Source organism: Mesoplodon mirus, assembly GCF_964341445.2.
Source record: "Mesoplodon mirus genome assembly, chromosome: 17".
In the NCBI taxonomy this organism is placed as follows: Eukaryota; Metazoa; Chordata; class Mammalia; order Artiodactyla; family Ziphiidae; genus Mesoplodon; species Mesoplodon mirus.
In genome coordinates, this window is record NC_138993.1 from 65,941,640 (window position 1) to 65,965,725 (window position 24,086).

Below are 24,086 nucleotides of genomic sequence, written 5' to 3' on the forward strand. Positions count from 1 at the left end.
AAGTTGCTAATACATTCTAAAAATATGTGAAGAACGTGGAAACCTCTGGTAATATCGCCCAGTGCATTAACCCACCATTGATTTTGCACCTCAATCAGAGTAAAAGCCAAAGTCCTTCTGATGAGCCTGGTCACCGTGCTCTGGTCACTTCACCCTCCTCACGTCTCCCATCTTAGTTACTGCTCTTACAAACTCTGCTCCAGCCACATTGCCCTGGTGGCTATTCTAGAATACTCTAGGCACACTCCTGCCTCCTCTTACCAGAATCTACCAGGCTTGTTCCCCTGCCTCTGTCAGGTCTCAACTGGCAGCTTCTCACTGAGACCTCCTGCAGTCACTCTAACAAAAGCCGCCAAGTCCCCCAGCCACACACTTCCTATCTCACTTAGGTTTCGTTGTCTGCATAGCCCTTATCCCCATCACACTCACTATAGATTTTACTTATTGATCTTGTTTAGTGTCTGTCTTCCCTCATTAAATGTAAGCTCCGTTGAGAGTAGGAACTTTTGCCTGTTTTTCTCATTATTCTCTCTCCCTCGCTGAGAACAGTAGCTGACACAGAGGAGGGAGGTGCTCATGAAATATGCATTGAGTGAATGAATGTCTGGAAATGGTAGTGAATTCTGTCTAAGAACGTGATTATTGGAAGCATCATGCCATGATACTTTTCCACTACTAAGGCAATCAGCAGCTTGGACACTGAGGTCAGAAACTGTAGGTCTGAGGGCTTCTAGGTGGAAGGGAGGAGGCCAGATGACAGGACGCAAGGAATTTTGCCCTTGGCTTTCAAGACAGTTAAGTTAGAATCCTGATTCTACCACCTACTAGCTCTGTGTCCACCGACAAGCTATGTAACGTAGGTGAGTTACTTCTCTCAATTCACTCAATATGTAACAGGAAGGTAAGGATACAAAATTCCAGGGTTGTGAGAATCAGGGTCAACGTAGGTAAAATGTCTGACATATAGCCAACCTTTGTGAAATTTTTATATATGTAAATCATTTCTATTAATTTGTAGTTGTTTGTGTTATTGGTAAAAGTAAGAATTCACATACTTCTTGGTATTTTCATTTTAGGAAACACATTCAGTCATTTTAAAACTAACTTGCGATAGTATTTTTGTCCTTGTGGGGAAAAAAAAAAAGCCTACTCTATACGCTTTTATTAGATTCCAGGATGTATTTGTACTATTTAAGAATCTTTAAGTGGGACAAAGTGGCCTCTAAATCAGTGAAAATCGTCTTCAAGTTTTATACTTGTTTGTCCCCTAGATCTCATCCCGCAAGGTATACAGGGTCTTGTCTTGAAAAAAATCCATGTCTCCCCAAGGTTCATTTGTTAAGCAAACGTTGATGGTGTACAAGCTCTACCTCTGCGGGGCACTGGGCTCTACATTTTGGCTATTCTGAGGCAAAGGAGAGCACTTCTGCTCAGGAGAAACTTACAATAAGACCTGAGATTGGGTCCAAGAATCCTGATGATAAGAACAGGCATATGGTATGATGTACCCCCGAGCGGTGCAGGCCGCTAAAACAGCCCAGGGCAGGCAAAAACGCACAAAAGTAAAGAGGCTGGAGAATGATTCACGTGGAGGAAGGTCAGTTAAACTGGGCCTTGGAGGGGAAGTGGAATTTGAACAATTTGAAAAAGGAAAGAAAAGAAAGGAATGGACACAGCTTCAGCAAAGTCACAGAGGAACCAGGGAGGCAATGGGGACTCGGGTGTCCCAGCTCCCGCTGGATGTGGCTCTAGGCTGCAAGAGGGACAGCAGCAGGGGTGAGACTGGAAAGGAAGCTCGCTCTCTGACAACATGGGAGGCCTTGCTCACAGATAAGGACATCTGGACATGATTCAGGAAGGAATGGTGTTCCATGAGGTTCTCAGAGGGAGACTGATGCACCCGGGGCCATAACTGAGGTGTGTTCATGGCTGTCGATACCTTTCAGATGCCCAGGCCTTCCAAATGTACATCTCCACCCCACACCTCTCTCTTGAACTTGAGATTCCTATATCCAGTTGCCTCCTTGACATGCCTACTTCAATATGCTATAAGCATCTCAAACTCAGTATGTCCAAAAACACAGCTCCTGCGATTTCCCCAATACTGGCTTGATCCATGGCTTTCTGCATCTCAGATGACATCAGTTCCACCTCTCCGGTAAGGTGGATCATCCCAAAACCCTACCCTGATCTCTATATCCAGCATGTCAGGAAATCCTGTTGGATCTACTTTCAAAATATCACCAGAAGCCACCACTTCTCACCACCTCCTTTGCCACCAGCCTGGTCTAAACCATCACAGTCCCTCCCCTGGACGACTGTGCAGCATAACTGGTCTCACTGTGCCTCTGGCCCCCACTGTCTATCCTCAACACAGCAGCCAGGGCAACCCTTCTAAAATAGCGGTCAGCTCATGTCACTCCTCTGCTCAAAACCCCCATTTCCTTCAAAGTAAACAAAGGCCTTAAAGTGGCCTACAGGGCCCAGCACAACCCTGTTGCATCTCTGACCTCCTTTTCAACTCTGCCCTGCCTCTGGGTGCCCAGGGCCTCTGGCCTCCTGGTACCCCTCCGGGTGCATTAGCTTCAGACACTCCAGGCACACTTCCTTCTTGGGGCATTTGCACTGGTTGTTCTCTGCACCTGAAATGAGCTTCTTCAGTCAGGCCAGGCCCAGCTGTCTACCTCCTTCAAGTCTTTGCTCCAAAATTACCTTCTCAGGAAGGCTGACCCTGCCTACTGAACTTAACAGGGCAATCCACCCCACTTCAGTCCCCCTCATCCTACTTATCTCACCTTTCTTCCCCCGTAGAACTCGACACATTCAACCCTGCGACTTCCTCATTTTTATGCTACGTACGGCTCATTGCCTGTCTGCCCTAAGTAGAAGCTGAGTTCCATGAGGACAGGGTATCTGTGAGTTGTGTTACTGATACAGCCTCTGTTCCTAGAGTGCTTCCTGGCACACAGTAGACAAGCATTTGCCAAGTGAGCAAAGGGCAGGGCGCTGCAGGAAGGGAGGTCGGTGAGTGGTCTCATGTCAGCATCGGGCCACATCCGATGCTTCACTGGCCTGACGGAGGCAGTGGGATGGAAAGGGAGGGACAATGCAGGAGATGGAGTGGATGTGTATCCAGGGCCAGATGACTCCACGTGGGAGATGTGGGGCTTTGTGAAGAGATGAGGCACCAGCCACAGGTTCAATCCCGGGTGGTCCTGTGAGAGAGAGTCCCTGGGCTGTGTGCCTTGCCCTGCTCCCCTGTCCTTAGGATCACAGAAGTGACCAGGTGAAATTGAGTAGATAAAAATGAACAAAATACCAGTCCTGTAAAAACAGCTCACAACTGCATGCACTCCCAGTGGATCCCACAAAGTGTCCACTCTGCCCTGCTCAACTCTGCCATGCCAGGCCAGGCAGACGTTCCACGCTGGGGTCATCCAGGGAGGTGCAGGGTGCCCCAACCTCCACCGACTATTCCTGGGGAACTGGCCTCATCCAGGGCTTTAGGCCTTTTCAATAAGCAAAGCACAGACGTGTGCCTAAAACGTACATGTGTTAGTCTTGAACTATGGTTTGATATATGCATAATCCATTTATCTCCATGATATCCAGGTGCGCCACTTGCAGATGCTGAAATCCTGTGCTCTCCCCAAACAGGGCGGTCGCCAGGGCTGGTAGTGGTGCCTCCTTCTGCCCTAAGACCTACAGATGTGCTGGCAGGGGTCTACTTTGGTCGTTCCCCTCAATTATTAGTTCGCTGTGTTAAAATTCAACCGTATTTATTAAATGTACTCAATCACTTGAATTGGACTTGTAAGAATGCCTGATTTATGAAACACTACCTGGATCCTTTCAGCTAATATTAAATGTAAATAGTACTCGTTACTATGGTTTCTTCCCTTTCTTCCATTCATGTGTCTATGCATTGTAGATCTATGTATCCAGAGTTTCTTAAAGTTAGGAACAATTTATCTTTCACCTTTGTATCCACTTGGGCCTAGCACAGTGCCAGGCATATCGTTGGAATTAATAATTGCTATTCTCGGAGATGGCAGTTTTGGCTGAGCCAGGTGGGATCGGTTCAAATCTTGGATCTTCCCCTTACTTGCTGTGTGGCCTTGGGAAGGTTACTTAACCTCTCTGAGCCTTGGTTTCCACTTCTGCAAAATGGGGATTCAAATAAGAGTTACCCTAGAGGCTTATAATGAACACTAACAAGGTCATTCCTGTAAAGCTCTTAGCACCATACTTGGCACATCATAAGCATTCAGTAAATGTCACTTGTATGTGAACATGTGAAAGAAGTACAGGGACTATAAGCAGTGGCTCAGGAGTAACCTTGTGGAAATCCTGGTTCTGCCTTTTGCTCCTTGTATGACCTGGGACAAGGTGGTTAATCTAGCCGGGTCTCGGTTCTCTCATGTATCAAATGGAGATATTAATAGCACCTCCCCTTCTGATAGGTTTGCCTGAGACAATGCAGGTGAAACACTTAGCACAGTGCCTAGTATGTATTTAATAATAAGTAGTCAGGGCTTCCCTGGTGGCGCAGTGGTTGAGAGTCCGCCTGCTAATGCAAGGGACACGGGTTCGTGCCCCGGTCCGAGAAGATCCCACATGCCGCGGAGCGGCTGGGCCTGTCAGCCATGCCTGCTGAGCCTGCGCGTCCGGAGCATGTGCTCCGCAACGGGAGAGGCCACAACAGTGAGAGGCCCGCGTACCGCAGAAAATAATAATAATAATAATAATAATATCAGTATTTATTTGTACTCAACCAATGTTACCAACTATTATTACCATATACGTAATTCTCTTAAAAAACAACAACACAAAACACTGGACCCTCTAATAATGGATTGATTCAGTTTATAAATAAATTTGACCCGCAGTTGCTGGGCTATGAGGAGCTTAAGTATCCAACCTGTAGCCACTAATGGGGAACACTGGGATTTGCTGAGGGACAATGCTTCCTCCACAAAGAGTCCTAAGAGGGAAATGGAATAATGTCATATCTCAGTGCTTGGCTGAATCTGACCAGAGGGGCTCCAGAGTGTGGAGCTAGTTCTGCTCCCTGGACCAAAGAGATGCTGACTGAGCTGCTGACTGTGTGTCCACCCTCCTAGGTGCATCCCGGAGAAATATTCAGCAGCAGGAAGTCTGAGAAAAATAAGCAGAGTGTCAGCTGAGGGTGGGTGACAGAGAGGACAAATCCAGGTAGATGATCCTTGCTGGGTCTGCAGGTGGGTAGCAGCTGTCCCCCAGTGGGTCACAGGGCCCAGCCTGTGGGCAGGATTTTCTGCATGCAGAGGCCAAGCAGAGCTCTGACCCGAGGAGGGAGCCTGGAGTGAGGCAATTTCTCAGCCCTTGAACTTGGAAGTGAAGAGAGAAACCCTGTGGTACCCACTGGGACACCCACTAGGCAGACAAGGTGAAGAGGAAAGCAGAAAGTGGGGACGTAGCACAGAGCAGTCGTCTAGCCATCAAAACAGGGGGCCTGACTTGGTATCAGCCAGGGGCAAACAGCCAGCCTCAGTTTAGGATTTGTCCTGGGAGCCTGGGAGGGACTGAACAGGTGAGGCGGTCAGAAGGGTGGGAGTAGGGCAGACCTGGGCTGAAGTCGGCAGGCTTCGTCCTTGCACCCAGAGCATCTAACCTCGTCGCTTGGTGTGTCCAAGTACCTGTGAAGGTGGCCTCACTTCCCAGAGGCGCATATCAACCTTTTAAAAGCAACTTCAGAATGCTGGCCAAATTTACACACTTTCTTTGACTTCCCCCCTGCTTGACTGAGTGATTCCTCCCCCTTCCCGCATCCGCCTCCTCCATACAAATTTAATATCAAGGACAATCTTCATCGAGTCTTTCTCTGTAATCAGGACATAAAAATTATCCCAACATTTCTCTTTGAAAATGGGATCTTCAGAGACTCAGTAGGCCTTTATGCATTACTGATAAGTTCTTTAGTGAAACATTTTGTCTTTTACTAAAATAAATCTCTCCTATTAAATCTACCATGTGAAAAATCTCATAGTGTTTAAGCTAACCAAATTTCATTTGCAGAAAATCATTGTACTTGTTAAGGATTTGGGAGTTGTTGTAGTTTGTTTTTGATAAGACAAGGGGATCTTGTTACTTGAGTTCGGGAAAAAAATTAGAATACCCATTCGCAGAACCAAATCTTTGTGTCAGAAGATAGCATAGTGTTTTGCTGGTTGTAGCCTCCAATCTCATGAAAAAAAAATACATCATCTAGCATTTCTTATAAGTGATTGTACTTGTTTCCAAGGCTGTTATAACAAGTACCACAAACCGGGTGGCTTAGAACAACAGAAGTTTATTCTCTCACAGTTTGGGAAGCTCAGAGTCTGAAACCGAGGTGTCAGCAGGGCGGTGCTTCCTCTAAAGGTCTAGGGAAGGAGCTGTTCCAGGCCTCTCTCCCAGCTTCTGGCAGCTCCAGACGTTCCTTGGGTTGGAGATAGCCATCTTTTTCCTGTGTCTCTTCACATTGTCTGTCCCTGGGTCTAAATTTTCCCTTTCCATAAGGACACCAGTCATGTTGGATTAAAGCCCACCTAGATGACCTTATCTTAATCTAATTACCTCTATAAAAGACCCTATCTCCAAATAAGGTCACATTCCAAGGAACTGGGGCTTAAGACATCAACACGTCTCTCCAGGAAGACGCAATTCAACCCACAACACAATCGTCCTGCGTCACCTCCCTAATGTTCATTATTATGCAAGGGGTCCACTCTGCTCTGAACAAATCTTTTGTATGTTACCCTGCAGCTTCCCCCCACTGACAGCAAGAGGCAAGGGAGGGCACATTTTTTAGTAATGGGGGCCCAGAATTCAGCCTGGTCGACTCTGGCAACTTGGCCTTGGAAAGTATCTTCAGATCTCTCGGAGCTTCATTTTCCTTCCCTTTAAATTGGAGTAATATATTACAAGAATGTTGTGAAGCTGTAATAAGATATTATGTGTGAAGAATGCTTTTTAACGTGTACTAGGAACGTTGCATGGGATTTTCAGTTTCTTAAAAATGGCTCTTCAGAGGGTGAACAGCACAGGCTGCCGTCCGGCCTGGGTCAGATGCCCAGCTCTGCCACTGACTACTTGTGTGACTCTGGGAAGTCACTTCCCCTCTCTGTGCCTCCATTTTATCCCATAAAGTGAGAATATTAACAGTTCCTCTGTTAAGCACTTGTATTGAAGATTAGAGTGTGATGTACCAAAAGCACTTAGAAACTCCTGGTACATGATATGTGCACTATTATATAAGTCTTTGCTATTTTTATTGAGGGTAAGATCACATCTCAGTACCCTGTGCGCAATTCCACCCCAGTTTCTGGCCTCGAGCAGATGCTCCACAATGTTTGCTGAATGAATAAAGGAATGGAGGCCCACAGCTCCTGCCCTCAGGAGACAGACACTAACCCCCTCACCTCTGCTCTGTAATGCGGCTCAGCTGATCCTCCCCTAAGCCGTGCAGAACTGGCCCTGCAGTGACGCAGGGGCCACGCCTGCCCGTACCTCCCCAGGCTGTGTTTCTTGAATCAAGTGCAGCTTCCTCCGGCAGCTGCTCAGACACACCAGCCCAAGAGGAATGTGCTTTCCTTTGTTACTAAAACTGAATGCACCCTGGAAAGGACACTCTACGCTTCCATCTCCTTCCAGCACTTCTTCACCTGATTGGCCCTGTTTTCCTGGTCTTTTTCCCCCATCTTGCTCCCTTTCCTGTCCACCCCTTCCCAATGCCCCATCCATACCTCACCCACCCCTTCTCCCACCTCCTCCTGGAAGCCTTTCCCAGCTTGACACCAACAAGAAGAAGATATTAATCTTTTAGCTAAATAAAATAATTTTCAAATGAAGCATCTGATGCCTGGAAATCAGTTTCCTTAAACCCCTGGAAAATGGAGGGACTATTTTTGGTCTCACTGATTTCTCTTAACTGGCACATTTTCAGTTAACATATAAAGATAACAAGATGGATAATCCTTACCAGTAAAGACAGGGCTTGGCGCCTCAATCAAACTGACAAACAGCTCTTTCCCATCATAAGACACGTAAGTAGTCTGAGACACTTAAACTGCCCAGGCTCAAGGACAGAGAAAGGAAGTCGAAGAGAAAAACAGTGAAAAAGAATTCTTCACATAATTGGAGAATCAAGGGAAGGAGACACGCTCAGTACATTTTGAAGCATATATAAAAAAATAAACTTGAGGGCTTCCCTGGTGGCGCAGTGGTTGAGAGTCCGCCTGCTGCTGCAGGGGACGTGGGTTCGTGCCCCGGTCCGGGAAGATCCCACGTGCCACGGAGCGGCTGGGCCCATGAGCCATGGCCGCTGAGCCTGTGCGTCCGGAGCCTGTGCTCCGCAACAGGAGAGGTCACAACAGTGAGAGCCCCGCGTACCACAAAATAAATAAATAAATAAATAAACTTGAGTCTTAATGTTAATAAATAAATTGATTGATTAATTAAACTTCTCAGGCAGCCAAATCCATTAAAAAAATTGAAACATGATTTGAAATGGCAAACTGCAAACAATTCACCCTCTTTGCCTCTCCTCCCCATTTATTAATTTTTATGTTTCGTCTGTTTAAACGGTCACAAATTAGGTCTTAACAGCACAATAGTGCTTGAAGGAATAGAGCAATTACATTGGCATGACTATAACGAGTCACAGATCTGCTCCTAGAGCACTGGTGACGGCCCCAAGGTCTTCCAGCCTCTCCAGGGATAACAGGTTGCCCTAAATGCAAACCTAGAGAGGGCAGACTCAGAAGCATTCGCAGCTCCCTGTAAGGAAGGAAGAAGCGCCAGCCTTGGGGAAGAGGGCTGGACCTCACCTGCTCAAACCAAAGCCTCTGGGTTTTGTTTTCTTTTTCCCACTTTCAAAAACCTTGAGAGATTTTGAAACTAGAGAAACTGAGGCTGTGGGCATCTGATCCCCCCAGCCAGTTTAGTCGCTTAGAAAACACCTGCTAAACACTTTACATGTCACAGGGACCAAAGCAGTGGTCTATTTGACTGACTTTTCCACTGTAGGTACTTAATAAATCCTCCTAGACTTAATCGATTTTGACTTAATTTGCCACGTCTGCTGATACACTTCATGCCCCGCCTGTCACACAGACTGCTCACAATTCTCATAACATATTGGGACTGCTGCCAACATACCTCCCAGGTGTCACCCTCCACTGTAACTGTTGCTTTATGTGGCTTTCTCCTTCTACTAGATTAGGAACATTCAAAGGGGAAATAGATGTAGAATTGACCACGTATAGCAAATTATGATTTTTTTCACAGCAACTGTGGCTGTCTCTCGAGCTCTCACAAACATCGGAAAGAGTTGAGATATGGGAACATGATCACCCCCATTTGACAGATAAGAAAATTGAGGCACAGAATGTTATACATTATCTGCAAAAGTTAATCTAACCATTTAGGGATGAAGCCACAACCAGAATTCCAGGATTTTCCCACTATAATGCATAGCTGCTTTAAACTCTGGATTAGTCATGCCATGTTCATCAGGCCTGGCAAGTTTCAGTAGGACAGATATCAAAGAGAAACAGATCTGAGGTTCTTCCGAAGAGAGAAATGGCCAAGGCTGGTGCTAATTGTGAGAACAAGAATAGTGTTAAAGAGTTTGGTAGACAGGCCAGAGAGAAGCACCGTGATACAGAAACTGAACTAGTTATCAGGAGGATTGTTTTTATTTTTATTTTATTTATCTATTTATTTGCTTGGTTTTTGGCTGCATTGGGTCTTCGTTGCTGCGCGCAGGCTTTCGGTAGCTGTGGTGAGCGGGGTCTACTCCTTGTTGCAGTTCATGGGCTGCTCATTGCGGTGGCTTATCTTGTTGCAGAGCGTGGGCTCTAGGCGTGCGGGCTTCAGTAGTTGCAGCACGTGGGCTCAGCAGTTGCAGCACACAGGCTCTAGAGTGAAGGCTCAGTAGTTGTGGTGCATGGGCTTAGCTGCTCCACGGCATATGGGATCTTCCCGGAACAGGGATCGAACCCATGTCCCCTGCACTGCGAGGTGGATTCTTAACCACTGCGCCACCAGGGAAGCCCCAGGAAGGTTGTTTTTAATACCATGTATTTTTATCTACTCTGCAGAGAGGGTGTTGCTAATATTAATAATGATGAGGAAGAGGAAGAGGATAATAATAAAAACTTATAGAGGGCTGGGGTCCCCCTGGTGGCGCAGTGGTTGAGAGTCCGCCTACCGATGCAGGCGACACAGGTTCGTGTCCCGGTCCGGGAAGATCCCACATGCCGCAGAGCGGCTGGGCCCGTGAGCCATGGCCGCTGAGCCTGCGCATCCAGAGCCTGTGCTCCGCAGCGGGAGAGGCCACAGCAGTGAGAGGCCCGAGTACCGCAAAAAAAAACAAAAAAAAACAAAAAAAACTTATAGAGGGCTTACTATGTGCCAGGAACTGTTCAAACACTGTATATGCATTAAATCTTAATCCTTACCAAAGTCTATGAGGGGGGAACTACTGTTATCCCCATTTTACAGATGTGGCAACTGGAGGCCACAAGGTCCCATGGCAAGAACAGCAGAGCTGGATTTTGAGCCCAAGTAGTCCAGTTCCAGAGACTGTTCCCTTTACCACTGGTTTAAACTGCTTCTCCAGGAAAGGTTCCAAGATAGAACAGGCTTCAGGAATGTGACTCCAGGACATCAGGATTTCGCTAAGTTGGTTTCACGTGTGCGGAACGCGAGGGAATCTGAGAGGTTCTTCAGTGGCTTCCATGGACCTCCCAAGCAGGCTCCTGGACTCAGAGCATCCCAGCAGGCCGCTTTGGGAATGCATACCATTTGCCCCCAATCTTAGAGTCAGATTCTCCATTCCACAGCCAGGCCTGCTCCCTGAAAACACCATCACATGCTGAAAGCAGTGAGCAGACAAGACCCAACGGGAAGAGGAGGAATTCAGTGGATCAGGCTGTGACCCTGGGCCTCAACTGGAATTATTTCCCAAAAGGGCGTTTGTAGTCTGCTATCAATGGCGTGGCCCACACTAAGAAACAACTTAAATTATCCCCGAGTCATACAGCAGGGGCCTATTGTCAGTTTGAATTGCAGATCATATAAAATCTATTGCTTTTCCCTTGGAAAACTAATGGGATATAGTTGTCTGTTAGCTATTCCTATGGGCCAAACTCCTATTGTTAATCCCTTTAATAATCTCCTAATTAATCTGTTTTCTTTTTTGCTTCCATATTTTAATTGACTTTTTCAATTAGGAGCATACTAGGGAAAGACTCTAAAAATTCCTGGTTTTAAAATAAGCAATTGGAAAACCTCATTTTCCAATTATGCTTTTCCTTTCTCACACCAACCTGATTCTGAAATTTTTTCTTAGCCAAAGCTGCATTTATTCTCTTCCACATCGTGCAATGTAATGACCATGTAATTCTGATAGCTATGATCTGTTGTTCTGACACGTACATATTACAGTTATTCAGCATCTTTCCCCATCCTGTTAAGAATCAACATGGGTATTCTGCATTAGAATCTTTCATGGTCGCTTGTTTTAATAAACTTAATTCAGCTTGAAATTCTTACTTGCTTCTAACCATCCTCCCTAAACTAAATTTTCCTGGAGTAGAGATTATTTTGGGAAGCAGAATGAAGTGCACAAATCCTATGTAAACTACATCAGAATTCTGTTATTGTTTTTAAATAAGCGGATTCCAAACAATGCAAACCATAACAACATTAGAGATACAAAATCTAATAATCAGGGTAAGATTTTATACGTAGCGTAAAACATAAATCTGATCTTGCTCCTCTCCTGCTTCAAAACTTTCAGTGGCGGGCTTCCCTGGTGGCACAGTGGTTGAGAGTCTGCCTGCCAATGCAGGGGACACGGGATCGAGCCCTGGTCTGGGAGGATCCCACGTGCCGCGGAGCAACTAGGCCCGTGAGCCACAACTACTGAGCCTGTGTGTCTGGAGCCTGTGCTCCGCAACAAGAGAGGCCCCGATAGTGAGAGGTCCGCACACCGCGATGAAGAGTGGTCCCCACTTGCCGCAACTAGAGAAAGCCCTCGCACAGAAACGAAGACCCAACACAGCCAAAAATAAATAAATAAATAAATAAATTTTTTTTAAAAAAGCAACAAACAGAGAGAGAGAGAGACATAAAAAAAAAAATTTCAGTGGCAATGAAGTTCATAGCCCTTAACTTGACTCCCAAAGTTCTTTGTTATCTGGTTCTAGTCAACTTCTTCCCGTTTTATCTCTTATCATCCCCCCACTGCAACCCACACCCCCTTCCGTATTCCAGCCTTGAGAAAGTTCAAGAAGGCCCCCAGATGGTACGTTCTCCTAGCACGTCCTCTTCCTTTTGTCCTCATTTTGTATTCTCCCCCTCAACACACAAGTACACACACACACACACTTTAGCCCTCACTCACTCTCTTGCCAAGTTCCTTCTCATCCTTCAGGTCTCAGTTTAAATATGTCACTTCTTCAGAGCCCTCCTTTGCCACCAGTCTCGATTCTGACCCTCTCCCACCATTCTCCCTCAGCCTTCCCCTCCAGAACAGGGACCACAGTTTGTAATTCTACATTTATCTGTGTCACTGTTTGGCTAATATCCGTCTTCACCACCTGATTGCAGGCTTCAGGCAGGAGGTAGCAGATCTTGTGTTTACGCACCTTTAGTTAACTAGCACTTAGCACAAGGCCTGGTACACAGCAAGGTCTCAATAAATAGTTGTTGAATGAAGGAAGGAATGAGACCCTAGCCTGGAAATAGACCAAGAACAATGGTGAGTGTGATCCAGACCACCTGTCCTTTCTAAACCTGCTGCATCCCACCCGGAGTGGGCGGAGCCCCTGAGGGCTGCAATTTCCACATTAGACCCTGGTGTGGGACCATCTGCCTAGACTCCTCCAGGGCTCCCACTTTCCAGTTCTAGAAGATTCTTCACAAAGACTCTGGAATGGTGCTCTCCCACTCCATCCCACAGAAGCTGTGCCAGTCCCCTTCTCCAGGGGCTGGACCCTACCTCTCTTATCTCTCGGAAACAGTGTTTAACCAAGGGAAGAAGAGTTAAAAAAAAAACAAAAAACAATCCTAGCAGCCACAGGAAGACTTTCCCAAGACATTTTCGTCTTCATTTCTTGGACTAAAATTGGGAGATGCTATTTTTGACACTTCTGTTTTGTTTCACAATGGTATACAAAGATGCTTTACATCTCTGCTCACTGCCCTCTCCCGTCGGGTTATGACAACTTGCTTTGATAATCAACAGTTTTTGTGCGATGATGTGTATCCTGACAGATCTTACGCCTTAACAAAAACTTCCTTACCGATTGTTTACTGTGTCAAATAGTTATATTTTGACAGTAACTTTTCCTTTAGGATTTTACAGTCCTATAGTATCCCTTACTAAAATTCTGCTGCCTAGAGTTTCCCAGGCTTTGAATTTGTATGCCTCATACATCTGTGCTGCAACACCCTTCAAAATATTGATGCTAGACTGAACTATGTTCCAGGGCTCTCTCCTCAAATATGGATACTTGCAGAAATGTCCTGTAGACTTGAAAATAATTTTAAATATAAGATATTTGAATAAGTATAATTAAGTACTGATTGCTTTTATCATGTTTTGAAATGAAAAGCTACTCTAGAGAAGGAACAAAAAGCCAATCAAAACATAACTAAATCTGTAATCCTGCATTTACTGTAAAGAAAATGACATACGAATATCTTTCCTTTCTTTGGTAATGCTGACAACACTTCCCCAGTGCTTACTACGTGCCAGGCATTCTCTACACCTTGTGCCTGTATTAGCTCATCTAATCCTACAACAGCCTTTAGAGGAAAACACAATAATTATTTTCATTGTATAGATGAAAACACCAATATACAAGAAATTCAAGTAATTTGCTCGAAGTTACAAAGGTAGGAAAAAGCAGAGCCAACTTATGTGCCCAGGCATCTGCCTCCAGAGCCTGTGAGCCTAACCACGCCTCTGACCCCCTTCCGACAGACAGACCCAGGCAAATGATCTTTTTCCACTCCCAAGTCCTCATATATATTCTATTATATTTTAAATTGTGTTAAGTAGCCTATTATTCTATGAAGGAGAATGCTAGATTTTTAGCCTCCCTGGATTTTAACTGTTGCTAATAAATAGGTTAGTACAGTGAGGTAATTGAGTCAGATAAACCTAGATTTAAAATCCAGCCCTACCACTTACCAATTATATAAACTTTGGAAAGTTTCTTGATCTTTCTGAGTACATTTGCTGTTTTGTAAAATAGGGATCATTATAAGGAGAAAATGAGATAACCATGTATAAATTGTCTGGTACATGGGTAATCAATAATATACCTCACTCCAAGTGTGTAAGTAAGAACAGTAGGAAATTGTATTAATTGTATTAATTCTCATGGAAAAGAAGGTTCCATCAATAAATTACTAATTCGATGTTGTCAATCATGTTCCATTGGCTGAAAATAGTTTATGTAGTTCCTTAAGAGTCCCAGTTGTATCAAGAGATGACAGCATTAACAAAAAAAAACATATTTTTCTAGCCTAATCGAAATTTTTACCTGAAGCTACAAAGCATTACATTAGAAGACTAATGATCAAATTGACAATTATATGAACGAGTAAAATATAATAGCCAAACTGGTAGAAGCGTGGATGTCTCACAAATTCCAACTCCATTCTATGGAACTCTGCTTTCCCAAATCCCTGCATGAGGCCCTTTGTACATTTGTACACATAGGCCCATACGTGTACCCTGTATACATGAGCCTTTCTGGGTGTCATCTTCCAAGTGAACTGACTGTGTTTGAAGAGAGTTTGAACTGAGCTTGCCAGAGAGAAGCCTGGGGAGACTTATCCTCTACACAAGAAATGTCACTCTGTTCAATTCTCCTCCACCCCTGATGACGGGCAGTAGCCACGTCCCGTGACCACCTCCCACAATAGATGATAAGAATGTATTTGGACACCTGACATAAGGCAGCCAGACCAGAGACTGGTCACACTCCTGTGCTCTAGGAGCTGGCCCAATCTGAATGCTTTCTTGGACCTTTTATTTTAGAAAATCCAGAGACTTGGGCAATTGTCAAGGGAAGACAGAAAGAGAAGTAAAAATAAGACATGCCTGAAGCAGGTTGGTAGGGCTGGAGGGACCCTAGGACATCACAAAACAATGAGCAAAGTAAAGTTAGGATTAAAACTTTACCTTAAAAATCTGTAGACAGAAGTAGATGGAGAGAGAAAGAGATTTCTAGACTGCTTTGACGTGGATTATTTTTTTTTAACTTTTTAGTTCATATTAGAGTACAGTTGATTAACAATGTTGTGTTAGTTTCAGGTGTACAACAAAGTGGATTATTTTAAATTGTGGGTCCAGTTTGCCAGGATTTTAACAGTGGACCTTCCAGTACTTGACCCAAGATGTCTGTTTCCTCCCTCAGGATGCTGAATGAAACATCAACAATATGAACTTGAGCCTAAGGAGACATGCTGACCTTGCCCGTTGTTACAGAATAACTTCAGCAGAAACGTGACCGATTCCTTCTGGGGTCCCCGGTGCCCGCCTCTGTGTCCTCCCTACAGAGGGCGGCGCAGCCTCTCACGCTGCTAACGTGGGTTGATGAGTGCAGGGCACGAGGCTGAGCCCAGGACCCCTGTCTGCCCTTCTCCGCGGCCGTGTAGGAGGCTGACATTTGGGAGGGAGCCTGCGCCACCACAAGTGCAGCTGAAACGAGCAGGGGGCAGCATGTGAACTCCAGATGTTTAGAATTAGGACGACTATAAACAAATGTGTTTGCCCAGATCCACCCAGCTTGCTTTTTAAAATTACTTTGATATTTGGTAAACAAACCCATATTCTCTTTTCTTGGTTGCAAATAAGACTACTTCTTTAGGGAATGACAGTCTCCATACTGGTTAACACAGTTCGTTATTCTTTCTCCAGAAATCGCATAATTCACACATCAACATGATTCTCTCAATTGGTAGTTTTGAAAACTTGGGAATTCAGTATAAACACTACCATTTGTGATTACTCTTCCAGACTGGTTTTAGGCACACCTGTCACCTAATTAATTTTTTTTTTCACTTTGCCAACTTTAACATCCCGATGTTACTTTAGCTGTAAACACTCTTCACTACCTCATATTGTGACATTTAATTTTATACAACTGTCACGGGATTGGGGCAGGGACATGGGCTGCAGCTTTCATGTATTATAGCAAACTGCTCCGTTGCAGGTGATTATCTGAGTTCATGCCTGGAAATTTCACCTGTGCATCAGTTACTAAGAAATGTCCGCTCCTATTCTACCACCGCCTCTTCTTCAATCATTCGATTTAGGAGTGTCTTCAGCCACCCTGGAGCACACATTTCAAGACCTTCTGATTACTTTCCCCGCTGCACAAATGTGGCGCATAATTATTCACATTTTGTCATCACTCCAGCACAAACCAACGTTTAGCAAGTTCAAAGCTTCCTTTTGATAAGTCACAATAAATACGCTCCTCTGATGGCCTTCCACACTGCCTAGAAGGGTCTGACTTTACTCTCAGCAGTCACGTTTCCTTAGGGTCTTTTGTCAGAGTTAGAATCCACTAAAAACAACAACATTTCAGGATGCTTCTCTGTTCAACAGGTCTGAGCAAGCCTGATAATCATCGAATGCCTGATTCACCCCTTGTATGTTCCAACATACATGTGCACGCATGTGCGCACACACAGATACACACCTTCGTATATAAGGAATGATTGTGAAATGGTTGACAACAGAGTTGAAAGCTACTTATGACAGTCCTAAGACCCAAACTCTTTCTTCCAGGGCCGTTGTTCAAGAGAGAACTGCAAGTATCTTCACCCTCCAACACATTTAAAAACTCAACTTGAAATTAACGGGAGGAACAATTTGATCCAGCAAAAAACTGCAGCAGCAATGCTTGCCCAGCAGATGCAATTTATGTTTCCAGGAACCCCACTTCATCCAGTGGTGAGTACATTGCATCTCATGATGGGCTTGATGATTAAAGTGTTGGTACCAGCAAGGCCAGGTTGACCTAAAATGGTGTCCCCCTACTTTGTCTCTTTGGCTACCATTAAGGCAAATAGCTTTGAAGCTAACTAGATGCTGAAAACAGGGTTTTTTATATTATTTAAATGGAAAAACGCATGTAGAAACTGTAGGCAAAGACAATTTCTAATCAATATCTGGGAAATCTGTGTCACTCCAGCTCTTTCTCACCAGTAACCTCCATATTTGAACCATCTTAGAAGGGCAATAGTTCTACGTTCTCATTTAGAGTATGAATTGATGATCTATGCAAAGAAGAGATTCTGATGCCTAAAACATTATTAGCAATGCAACAGATAGATTATTTAGTTCAATGGTATCATTTTAAGGAAGGGGAAAATGAAACCACAGAAGTTAGCGGATTTACCCAATGTCCTGCAGCTAATCAGTTGTGGAGCTGAGCCTGGACCTCAGACATCTTGACCAGGGCGCTTTCTGCAGTCTGCTCCCCCTGGAGCCTGGCAGAGGCCTGAAGGAGAGCTGCCTGAGCCACCCACGCCTCCCGTCTCAGAGGCCTGCCAAGGGTGCAGGAGCTGAGACAAGGCCCACAGGATTAAACGCCCAGGGAGTTCAGTCTACGAATACGTACTGTGTCATATTTCACAGTGATTTCACAGTGTTTGAAAGTACTTCCTTAAAGGTCTGGAAATTGCTCTAAGAATGAGGCCCTGAGGGAGAGGAGTGCATTTTTTGGCTTTAGTGAATTTTGTTTGCACTTGTAAATTTTTTGTCAAAAACAAGCTAATTTTTTAAAAAACAAAGCCAGTGAAGTGAGTGAAATTTGCTCTTTTTTAAAAAAGAGGTACATACACAAGAGATGATTGTTTAAAAATCAGTCTTTATTGTATGAAAATTCTATGTCATTGAAAGCTGCTAAATGAAAAGGGATAGCTACCAGGGAGTTACATTTTCTTGTTGTGCGTCCATGAGATGAGATGGGGAAGGTAGGGTTGGTCCAGGAGGAGGGGAGAGAATCTGGGCAGATTGTTGTCAATTCTGCTTGTCTCCAGGTTTCTGCCCAAGAATAGCGGCACAAAGTAGCCAGGAACCAGCTCTGCTCGGAGTAAAAAAAAAAAAAAAAAAGTGCAGGTGCAGGGACTCCAAGATAAATCAGCTACAGTCTTGTGGGTGTAGACAGACTCAAGGAAAAGGCAACATAAGATTCAGGCCCAGGGAATTATGATTTTGGATGAGGCAGGAAAGGCTGCTTGGAGGAAGCCCTAAATAAGTACAGCCTAAAGGATGAGAAGGAGTTATCCTAGATGTAAGGACAACACAGGTAGAGTTCTGAACACACATTTAACACCAAATACAGGCGTTTAAGTGGATCTACTTAAAACCATTCACATGTATAATTTATGGTTCTCTTTATTGATACACACATATAAATTATTTTATTAAATTACCTAAATGCTAAAATAATTTAATTATACATATTAAATGACATCTATGGGAATAAACTTAGAACCACCTAGGTCAACATAGCAACAGTGCATTATATCGTTTTAATCATTCACTTCTTATTTACTTAGAATTTGTAAGGATTGACCCTGGTAGCCAATAATGGCAATGGTAATAAGAAAATTCCATTCCTGTTATAAACTATTAGTTGAATTTTCTTTGAAAGTTATGTTTATGTATTGTCTCATATATTAGTTAGAAGACAATAATCAGATTACTCTATGAAGAAGGAATATTACATTTAAGTATTTTAATAGAGGTTTTTAAATCGCAAGAAAAATTAGAACAAAAAATGTAATAAACTTAAAAATCATTAACTCTACAAACAAATCACTTCAGAGTCTCAGGAATGAATTAGTGACCTAATACAAGGTAGTAGGCCAAATAATGGCCCTCAAAGGTACCTGGAAATGTAAATGTCACCCTACAAGGAAATAGGGTCTTTGCAGATGTGATTAAGCTAGGCATCTTGAGATGGGGAAATTCTCCTGGATTAAATGCAATCACAAGCATCCTTAGAAGAGAGGCAGAGGGAGAGTTGACACACATACGGAAGAGGAGAAAGGCAATGTGGCCGTACAGGCAGAGACTGGAGTGATGTGGCCACTAACCAAGGGATGCCAGCAGCCACCAGAAAATGGAAGAGACAAAGAATGGATTCATCCCTAGAGCTTCCAGAGGGAATATGATCTTGCCAAAGCCTTGACTTTGGCCCAGTGAAACTGATTTCAGACTTACAGCCTCCAGAACTATGAAAGAATAAATGCATGTTGTTTAAGCCACCAGGTCTGTGCGAATTTGTTAGACCAGCCACGGGAAACTAATACATGCAGAAATTGCTTAAGACAAAGAAATTGATAAACATAAAGTAGCCAGTATCCCTCCATTTTTAGGTTTCCTTCTTAGGTAAACTTCTCTAAAGAGAAATGCATAGTTTTTCCACTCCCTTTATCTCCCATCTCCCCTGAACCCATCCGCTGACATCTCTCACCAGTGACCTCCATGTTGCTAAACCAATGGGCACTTCTGCTTTTATTGTACTCTTTCGACCTCTTAGTGACATGCAATCCATCTCTCCTTTGCGGAGCACCCCTCGCTCTCTGATCGTTCCTTCCTCCTCTGTCTCCATTGCCCATTCTTTTCCTCTATTATATGTTGAGGCTGCTATACACTGATATGCCCAGTGCTGGACTCCTCTCTCATTTACCCTCTCCTTCATGGTCTCTTCCATTTCTGTGGCTCTGAATCATCTACAGGCTGAGAACTCCCAAATGCACGTTCCCAGTCCAAACCTCTCCTCTGGGTCCCAGGTTCAGGTATCCAGCTTCCTACTGGACTCACCTTCAAATTTCTCACAGGAACTTGACATGATCAAGACCCATTTTTTTATTCTACTACACTTCCATCTCAGTATGTGCAACCAGCAGTTTCAAACCAAAACCAAGCATATTCTCTCACATCCAGTTCATCAGCAAATCCTGTCATATGTGCCTTCAAGTCCATCTACTTCTTCTCCCAGCACCCTCGTGTGAGCCGCCATCAAGTATTTCAAAATACTTTATAAGCTGTTCCCTCCTGATCTCTCAAGTTCCACTCTTGCTTTATTCCAATGTATCCTGCACATAGCAACTGGAGGACTCTTTTAAACACATAAAGGCATCATATCACTCCCTTTCTTACAACCCTTCAATGCTTTCCCATTTCACTGGAGACAAAGCCTAAACATGTAACCTTGACTTGATCTATAGTGTCATCTGTGATCAGGTCCCTTCCCAGCTCACCAACTCATTCTGGGCCACTCTTCCTTTATCCACTGAGACCAAACCAAACTTTCAGTTCTATGAACACACAGAGCTCTTGCTTGCCTCAAGGCCTTTGCTTTTGCCGGAAGTTTCCTACTACTCTTCACGTTTTAACTTCATCTTATTCATAAGGACTCCAACTCTATCCCCTGCGACCCACCACCAATCTCTGTCATTACCAGTGAGGCCTCCTCATTTCTGCTTATCCATAAAAATGAATTGTCATTTTATTTCTTTGTCCTTCCCCATTAGGGTTTAAGTTCAATAAATGTAGACACAGTGCTCTGGCACCATGTCTGTACCACCAATGAATATTTACTGAATGAATGAAAATGCAATCTATTTTTTCCTCTTTTGTCTCAAATTCATTACATTTCAAAAGTCTCCTTCACCTTATTCCTCCTAGCAGTTTTTCTTTCTCCAATTCCTAACAGACTGTAACAGCAATTCTTCCTTCCCTTCCCTTCCCAGCACACTGCCCCCAACCCCTCACCTCCCACACAACCTTCCCACGTACACTCAAGATAAAGCAGCAGGTGGGTAGCCTTTAGTAGGACAGGGATTCAAGAGCCTATGCAATCCAGTCCTTGGGGGTGAGGTCTAGCGTTGAGTATTCTGTGCTCCAGAGGTGCTTCCGGGAGTAAAGGGAGAAGCCTTAAGAGATGCCATGTTTTAGGCCTTTCAGTTTGAGTGCCAAATACCTACCCTTTGAAGTCAGAGCTTTCTAAATGTATGAGTTCTCAGGCTCTTGTTTTAAAAAGTCAATTGACTACATTTTAGAGCCATAAAATGCCTCGGGCCACTTAGTCATTCCTCCCCAGCCCTGATCCTTCGTCGCCACTACAAAATATCAAAGAGCACGTGTGCACATGTGAGTGTGTGATCTTTGAACCCAGACCCACTGCTGTAAGGTACTGAGAAGGAAGAGTGGAGAGTGAGAAACACAGGCAGGTGGGGTGAAGCCCAGAGCGAAGGTGGCAAGACCGGCATTTCGGACACGATTTTCTTCCCGAAGACTCTCTGCAGCTCTTGTCCTCTGGCCTCTCTCACTGCAGCTAGTGCTGAGAGATGAGGAGGACCAAATGGATCTCGTCTCAGACCACCTGGCAACAGCCCTCCTGCGGGAACCGCAGGGCCGCTTCTCCCAAGCCCCAGCTCGTGGCCTTCCAGAAGCAGAGTCACCTGCCCTTCTCTTACTTAGCTACCAACTCAGACTCAAGTTCAGACACCAGCCTCAACTCCACCTGGAGACCTTAATTTGAATCCAGGGTCTGAGACCCACTTTTCCAGGCAGCTGTTCAGAGCAGCCCTAACCTCCTGCCTGCGGGAGGCCCTGGCTGACTGTGGGACACGGCTCCCCGCCAATGCTCACTCTGTATGCTTGTGTCTGTAAGGGCAACTCGTGGTTTTGTTCCCTCTTCTGTTTTAAGAAATGACCAACGAAATCTAGTAAGTGCAGAGGAGTGAAAACAGCCCCAGACTGGGAGCCAGGGGTGCTGGGTAGTTTGCCTTGACTCTGCCTGGGCAGCGCTGACCTTGGGGAATCCACGTGGTCTCTATTCTAAATTGCTTTCACCTGAAGACTGTGCAGTTCTCGCTGCCACGCTTGCTTCTCGCGAGTATTGAGAAGATTAAAGAAGACACTGTGTGTGAGAATGCTTTGAAAACAGCCGAACCTTTCACAGATGTAAGGTATTACTGTCAATGATAATAATAATAAATAATATAGTGCCCATCTCTGAAAATTACCATAACTGTATTTTTTTACTATTCAACTTCAACAAAAAAACACTCTAAATAAAAAAAAGAGAAAATATCTAATTGAATCTATCTTCATAAAGCTTATGAACTTTTAACTTTCACATGAAAGAAAATATATACTTTCCCAACCTATATTTCAAAATAAAGAAGATATTTGCTATCATTTAGTAAGATTTTATACCTCTAGTATTATATTGCTATCCTGACTACATTCCTGTTATAGAATCAATGGACAATTTGGGGGAAAAAACCTTTATTAATAATGATTTTTACACTACTAATGATAGGTGCTATTTCTTGCGTTCCAACCATGCGAAGTATTCTAAGAAAGAACGAACACCTTGCTCAGCCCAAGTCTTTAAGCTGAAGTTTTACTTCCCTTCTGCAGATGAGAAAACTAAAGTTCAGAGAGGTTGATTTCCTGCCCAGGGTAAAGATTAATAACTGGCCGAGCTCAGGATTTCGAATTCCTGTCTCCCTTTGTCTAATATTTGTGTTTTTACTTTTAAATAATACTCTCTGTGACCTATAGTACAGCTAACATCAATAAAACAAACTGCAACGTTCATTTTTGACCATTAAATTAGATGAACAAGGAACAAAACTTGGCTAATGGCGAGAGATTTGTTGATATCCAAAAAGGTTTTGGGAAATGGGTTTTGAGGTTCTGACAGCCCATTGACAGTCAAGGTACAACCTGAATGTGTGTCCCTACACTGACCTGGGCTTCAAGTTATCTAAAAGGGAAGGAGGTTGGGAATTTGCTTCAACAGAAAGTCAAAAATGGAGATGTGGGGAGAGCTCTAGTTTCTAAATGTTTACTTCGATCATTAGCCTCTAGATTAAATGACACTAGTACTGGTTTTTCCTAATATTTATTTTCACTCCTCATCTATGACAGTTGTCCCCAAACCGGGCTCCACACCAGATCATGTAGTCAGGTTTTTTTTTAATGCAAATCTCAAGGACCCTGCCCAGACATATTGAGTCAGAATTTGTGATATCTCTATTTATGAAATTCCCCTCAAGCATTTCTGATATAGCTGGTTCTTTGAATCACTGATCTGTTGTGATTTATGACCTTTCAGAATTGATTTTCTTAAATCCTAACATTATAGAGCCCTTATACCATTTAAATCACTTGGCTTCTTTTCAACAGTACTAAATTATAAAAGCTACAGTTACTGAAAACCACAACGTTCTATAATTATGACTCAAATAGGTTGAAAATGGAAAACATTCATGTATAAAACTCTGTAGAAAGTCAAGGAAGAAAAAAAATCCTAACTGCCATCAATTTCCCATGTTAAGACCTCATGAAGCAACTTTCCCCCAAAGTGAAGTTTATGTCAGAGCCATAAAGATCTAAGAGCCCCTTGTGAGAGTGCAGCAGCAGCCCTCTAAGACCATTAGAATCACCTCTTCCATCCCTCCCCCGACCAGCCACTTCAGTGAAGCCTTTCAGCCTCTCCAAGAACTCCCCGCACAAACTATCAATAATTCACTGCTTTCTAACATCATCGTTTGTAAAAGATATTTTTCCATTATTGCTGTCAACAAAAAACTTAATACACACAGATTATTATTTTTCCCATATGTTCAACAACTCAGAGCTATAAATAGACAACAAGAATGTTACCCATAATGTACAAATAGAGAAGTAGCATGACATGGTCAACCACATAGTTCAATATGAGAAAATTGCATTAACATGTGATTGCAAATACCTAAAATATCCTAAAAATAAATAGGGTAAAAGTCATCCAATAACTAAAAACAAAACAAACAAAAACTCTTCAGATCCAATTCAGTGCAAAGTTTATTCTAAGAAAAATCTTTAGCATCTTAAGTTTTTAACATCAGTTCTTTGAAAGTGAAGCAAAAGTTTGTTGTTCTCTTAAATGTACATTTTTAACATTGGCTCTTTAAAAGTGAAGCCAAGTTTGTTGTTCTCTTAAATGTGCATTATTTCCTTT

At 43.7% G+C, this 24,086-nt stretch overlaps 1 protein-coding gene across 6 annotated transcripts in view; it reads left to right on the forward strand.

Annotated features, from left to right (window-relative positions):
- The window catches only part of MBNL2 (muscleblind like splicing regulator 2), a 153,591-nt gene that overhangs the window by 82,281 nt on the left and 47,224 nt on the right, over positions 1-24,086 (forward strand). For all 6 annotated transcript variants that reach the window (XM_082602406.1, XM_082602401.1, XM_082602403.1 and 3 more), the window contains exon 3: positions 16,841-17,005. In XM_082602406.1, coding sequence (XP_082458532.1) covers positions 16,841-17,005 — 165 coding nt within the window. The remainder of the gene's footprint in view (positions 1-16,840; positions 17,006-24,086) is intronic.